Raw genomic sequence first — 6,501 nt, 5'->3', positions numbered from 1 at the left:
TAGGTTTGAACATCATCATATGCTTTTGTAGATGTTTGTGCATAATTCTCATATACTTGAGGAGTAAATTTTATTTCTTAGGAGATATACCCTATATTATTTCCATCTTCTTGTATTTCTTGTTGTAATCCTATACACTTTTTTGTTGTCTCTTCCTAAAGTAATGCCACTAAATCAACTAGTTCTTTAGATACCTAATAGGGTAGAACTAAGGCTTTGTAAGAGTTTCTAAATTCTCCCACTTAGTCATCGGAGGATACCCTCCATCCTCTGGGTTCCCATATCGATTTCCCACTAGGTCATACCATGATAGCTTCAAATGGGTGAAAGATATTTTTAGTTCTTCCTGTATGTGATGAACATTGAAATAAACTTCTAACTATTGTGATTAGTGACTTAATTTCAAATCATCAATATCACCTTGATATTATTTGATGCCGACATTCACTTACAAACATTAAATTTGGAATGACATTGAAGCTCAAGGACAAGTTTTATAACTCATTATTACAAATGAGTTAGGCATTAATATCAATTTCTATCTTTAATATGCCCACCCTCCACCCCTTTCCTTAGGCACGTCAGTGACAGGGTCGTTAATCCTAGAAGGATGTTAGAACACAATGGAGGTGGATTCTAATTTATTGCTTCTTTTGGTTTCCAAAGATATTCATAATTGGTTTCTTGGAGTTTTTTACTTCTTAAGACAAATAATGCTTTGTAGAATCTGTATGGTTTGATTTTTTTTATGTCAGAAGGGGTTACTCACTTTGGCTTTGGCTATATATGTGACTTATTTATGGATTTCCTGCAATTTGGAATTTGTGTGGTTCTTCCTTGTGATTTAAACTATAGTTCTTTTCCATGGTTGTATCTAGCATGGAGAGACACAATCATTCTAGTAGATACCTTATGCCTGAAATTTGATATGTGTTAGGTTCCTTGAGCTTCTAGCATTGGTTGTTTTCCATGATTATGTTAAATTGCATCAACACAAACGTTCCAATCAATGCATTAAATGTGAAATTTCTAATTTGAATTGGGTTTGGATGAGTGTTTTCCAAATTGAGGATGTTTACGTAGCATTCACTCATTTTAGCAATGAGAATATGACATCCCATCTTTATTTTAAGACACTCAAAAATGTTGAAGTAGTATCAATAATATTTTGTAAAACCAAGGAAATTAAAAACTTGTTCATAACATGCTTTACAAAGTGATTCTCTCGTGTTAAGAGTTCTCGGTCACTTAGTTCATTCCACAAAGAGTTTCTTCTAAAGCATTTGGCCAAACTAACAAAATGAAAATCAACAAGTTTATAGAAATATGGTATATGAAAATAAAATGTCATATATAAATTGTGAATATCATACAGCAAGCCCCTGGCCCTCATATTATATTCTAAGCTCAAATTTCTCTATAATTTATGAAATTATTTTATTTACAAATTTCTCTATATTTTATAAAGTTATTTTATTTTTAAATTAATTGGTTAAAATCCTTACATCTAAATATTTTTTTAGTTTAGTTCCTAAGTTTTTAAAACCTTCCTAATTTATAAATAAATTGTTAAAAGTTTAAATATGTTTAAATAGTAGACCACTTTTTTATTTGTTTATTTGTATTAATCAATTTTATCATTCAATCAAAACATTAATATAAATAAAACAGAAATTTAATAAAATAATAATAGTACAAATATTCAAGTTCTTCTGAATACTTCTTTCGGCATTTAAAAAAATAAATTACATTTTTAAAAATATTTACAATTTAAAAAATAATTACAATTCACGCTTCACATGGACAATATTTACAGCCTTTCTTTGCACTTTTATTGCAAAAACATATCCACAGTTTGTAATGCTTCCCACTTTTCTCATTCAAAGATAGAGAATCCAAGACCATTGTGGACTTTCTAAGACATTCTAATTACTTCTCCCAAAGGCGTACTGCAACACTTGCAAATACCACTTTGTAGCAAATATCCAAATACTGTGGACACTGGATATACATATCACAGACACGGCTCACCAGCATCCTATAAATACACGTCACAACTTTAACTACAAGTATTCCTAATAGCTCCGACACTACAATAAATATATTTATAGCGCATATATCTAATGGATGGGGTATATATTATATTCAAGGGCACTTGAGTCTGTTGCCGTGAGTTCTCATGGTGGCATAGCAAGGACAAACATTCGCGTTTCCAGATGTACCCGGAGGAACACAACTGCACCTAGCGCAGCATGTACCGCAAGCTCTTAAACACATCTTATGGCGGGATGCCTTTTGGCATCGTACTCCACAAGCTGCACTGCAATCTGTATATTGGAGTAATCCAAACAACCAACAGTAAGTGATGCCAAGAAAAGGTTTAAATCAACAAAGAGAAGATGCCGAAGATCAATGAAAAGTTCAAACGTCAAACAAATGATCTCTAATATAGGGCTTCATTCACAGGAGAAAATTGATGCCAAAAGTAACCATTGAATTAACTAGAAAATTAACTATAAGTGAGATTCAAACTTAACCTTGAATTAACCCAATAAAGCAATAAGAACTCTAATTTATATGTTAGTTAGAATTATCGTAGAAATCAATTAGACTTATCTTAAGTGATCGGAAGAAATCAATTAAAAGTATTTTAAATAATTAGTAAAAATGAATAAAATCTTATCCACCCAAAATAAAGTTTAATAAAATAAGATTATAAACAACAATTCACGTGAAAATAAAATAACAAATAAAGCAACTTAGCAGTATTTACCCACAACAATTCACTTGAAAAGGAAGATGACAAAATCGGAAACACCAAAAGCAATTTTTGACAGAGAGAACATACCTATACCCATCCCATCTCCTTGCAGCTGGAGTAAAAGAAAAAGGAGCCCAATGTGATTAATTCAATCCATATACAATTGAGGCTTTCTAAGTCTAGTCATGAATATAACTTGTCTGAATGAATCATGCCCATGTGGAAATTTCAACTTAAATGTACCAGTACTCACCTGTGCTGTCGAAGTTCCAGTGTCTGCACCTTCCACATATATCTGTTTCATCATTCAATCAACAGTTAATTGCTAACAACATCCCGTCCCACTATTCAATCAGTAAAGATGTAAACTCGGATGAACATTAACAAGAAAAAGAAAAGAACGCTGGTTACCTGAACAAGAAGCATCATCAGAAAATATAAGACCAACAACCTGCCTGCGGAAGTCATGGGAACAGTTGCCACCCAATTGCAATAAATGCAAACCAATTGAAATACCAAACGAAGAATAACTATAAAATATATATTATTCAGTCACAGAACATTACATAATGTGTATCTCCCTTTCTGTATGCAATCCAATGTAGAGGACGCTGTCAATTTATAGGGAGGAGAAGAACGATGAATATTAACATAATCCCCCTTCGTTAATACCGTGGGTGAATGATGAAATCATAGGTCTATCTCCGTGAATACTGCCGTTGCATGAAGAAATGACAAATCTGGCTCTCTGATGCTGTGGGCAAGGCGGTAAATGACACACTTCACCGACTAGGCCTGCCCTTATGACCCTTACCCTTACGTTTCTTGATTAATTATAATAAACTCCCTACAGTCTAGTCAAATGAAACATGGAAAACAGAAAACTAAATGTAGACTTTTCTCCCGATGCTGCCCATTTGCTATTATTATATTTCAAAAGCAACTTCGATTTTTGTTTAAAAATATGTCGAGGAAATTGTAAGGGAGGTCAGTTCCATGCACTCAGATACACTGCGATTTTATTCTTTGAAATCGATGTGGAGTATTATGATATGGAGTCACATATTATTAGTTTAAGTTTATGTGGGATGTAAACATGATTTATTATCACTAAAATATTATAGTTTAGATAAATTTGAATAAATTATTTATTTATCATTAAAATATTATAGATTTGAAAAAATAATTTATTTACCACTAAAATATTTTGATATAAATAAATTTGGAATTTCTTTTTTGAATTTTTTTTAGTGAATGATATGGCCAGATTGATTCAAATGAAAAATCTTCCTCAAAGAACTTGGATATAGTGACAATAGGAATTGGCCTAGCTACATCCTCTCATGGACCTAACTATATCTTCTTGCATCATTGGCCAATACACATATCTTTGTAAGTTGGACATTGTCTTCCTTGCATCGAAATTCCTTGCAACCTTGAAGATGTGAGCCTCTCTCATTTGAAGTAATTGCTCTCATTTAGGAAACATAACCTGTCAATCATGTATAGTAACACATTTTGGAGATGATAGTAAATTGTGTTTTCACCATCATGCATATAACTCTAGCTCTAATAGTGTTGTAACACCTCTTAAAATACTCATCCTCTTTATATGATTCTCTATCTATATCATGGGAGAAAGGATTCATGTGCATGAAAGTTTCGAAAGTTGTGACCTTTGATGTGGGTGGCCTTGAAATCATGTCATCCAACCTGTCTATGTTTCCCTCTTGTACATGATCACGAAATGAAACTATTGTAGAATCCCAACCCAATTGTAATGATTTCTCTATTGTAACTTACTCTAGGCTTGCAGGTAAGGCGGTGGATGGTTATATGTATGGGTTATTGTATCCTCTCCAATCATATTAGTTTTCCACCTTTTCATAGAGCATAAAGCTTTTTTTTTTAGGTATGGTAGTTAATTACCTCTCTTGGAAATATTTTAGAATGGTAACATACATATCATTCACTGCACCATCATTTCTCCCATAACATACCCACTTGCATCTATGAACTTCAATTATCTTATATTAGGTTAAAAAAAAATCTTTCAATACAATAAATTTTTCTTTATTATTATCAAAACATTAATATTATTTTTTTATTATTATTAAGAATTTAATATTAATTTTTATTATTATCAAGAATTTAATATTATGGTCATCATCTGATACAATTTGCTAAAGAAAGGAAAGGCTATATGTAGTATAAAAGGTTGAAATAAAAATATTTTACTTAAAAAAGAAATTCAAATATTTTTTTATTACTATTATTTTTATTAATATTTATAGATATTTTATCTAAATTTCATGTTTAACATTAAAATTTTACACATGTTTCTTTTTATTATGAAAATTATTTTCTCATTTATATAGAATTATGATGGAATTATATATCTCTCTTATATTAGGTTATAAAAAAATTATTTCAATACAATAAATAACTAAAAGAATTAATTAATCATTTCTAAAAAAAATCCACTTTCCTAGTATAAAATAGTATCAAGTTGCTATGCCAGTGACTAGCTTTACTAAATATCTATTTTGTAGCTCTGCTATATACTAGTTCATCCAATGGTAATTTTTGAATTTGTTATTTTGGAGAAAAACATTGAATAAACGTTGTGAAATGCTTAAGAGAAGTTATGCTGAAACAATCAAAGGAAAATCCAATCATGTTAAGAACAAGTTGTAAAAGGCTATAAGGTTTTGATTAAGTGAGACAGATCAATATTGAAAAAGAGCATCTTTGAGATCATATATTTGTTATTGGAACTTCAAAGAGCATCTTTGAAGATTGAGACGTGATCTACCTTGGAAAGGTTATGGAGTGTGTAAATTTGGCATAATGTAATTGATTTCCCTTTTTCTTCTAGGTTTGAATGAAATTTTGTTTACAAATTTTTATATATAGTGATCTTCTATATGTCAAGATTTTTCTTGAATTTATGCCTTACGACATTTCCTTTGCAACTTCCGGTGCAATTGCTAGTAAGGATCCTTTCTTCCTAAAAGTGACTAAGACACCAATGGATTCTCCACCTCCATGCTAAAAATAAGCCATGACACCTTAAGGAAAGGTTTCAAGCTCCCTCCATATTGTGCATAACCTTGGAACAATATCAATTGTCTAACATCAAGCCATAAATTACATTTAGTAAACTAACATCGATCACTAAACGTTTTATCATTGTACTCTTTCTAAAAAAAATTAAATCAATGTTATGAAATTTAAATTCCTTTAGATTCCGAATTTGTTGATCTTTTTTTTTATGCATGAAATAAATAAAATGTCTAAAAATATATAAAAATAAATAAAATCATAATATAAATTTATGCTCTAATAAAGCCTTATCAGAGAAAACCGAACTAGAAGTTGAGGATGCCCCGCTTGCTATTCCCTAGTATGGAAGTAATGCAAGTACAAAGGACAAGGCACTCTCTGTGGAATTACCCAATACTTGTGGCCTACTAAGCTACTACAACACACTATTACCCTCTGTTATGCCTTCTAAATCTCACTCCTAGTTACAAACTTTGTACTACAACGGAACAAGACACAATAGTATAGGAGAGGGAATCCATTTTACCCTTAGTGGCATGATTTTAACATAGTTTGATAGCTAGCTAGATGTTAGCTTTTAATTCTTCAACTCTAAACTAAGGTTATAACTTTGACCCTTCTAAAATATTCTTCATAATCCACATGTGGCTAGCCGTTTTGCATGAGTAATGGGG

The 6,501-nt window shown here is 31.2% G+C and overlaps 1 protein-coding gene across 1 annotated transcript; it reads right to left on the bottom strand.

Annotated features, from left to right (window-relative positions):
• Window positions 1–1,994: 1,994 nt before the first annotated feature.
• Window positions 1,995–3,324, bottom strand: LOC149213090 (cypmaclein-like). The gene is made up of 4 exons (XM_089390707.1): window positions 3,173–3,324; window positions 3,011–3,056; window positions 2,854–2,863; window positions 1,995–2,350 (listed from the first exon to the last, which is right to left on the bottom strand). The coding sequence occupies exons 1-4, from the start codon at window positions 3,227–3,229 to the stop codon at window positions 2,146–2,148; spliced, it is 318 nt and encodes a 105-aa protein (XP_089246833.1). The 5' UTR covers window positions 3,230–3,324; the 3' UTR covers window positions 1,995–2,145.
• Window positions 3,325–6,501: the final 3,177 nt, after the last annotated feature.

The sequence above is a fragment of the Pinus tabuliformis genome, chromosome 1_1 (assembly GCF_031772625.1).
Source record: "Pinus tabuliformis cultivar Carrire ecotype Pingquan chromosome 1_1, CPIR1, whole genome shotgun sequence".
In the NCBI taxonomy this organism is placed as follows: Eukaryota; Viridiplantae; Streptophyta; class Pinopsida; order Pinales; family Pinaceae; genus Pinus; species Pinus tabuliformis.
This window is presented reverse-complemented; position numbering and strand designations above follow the sequence as displayed.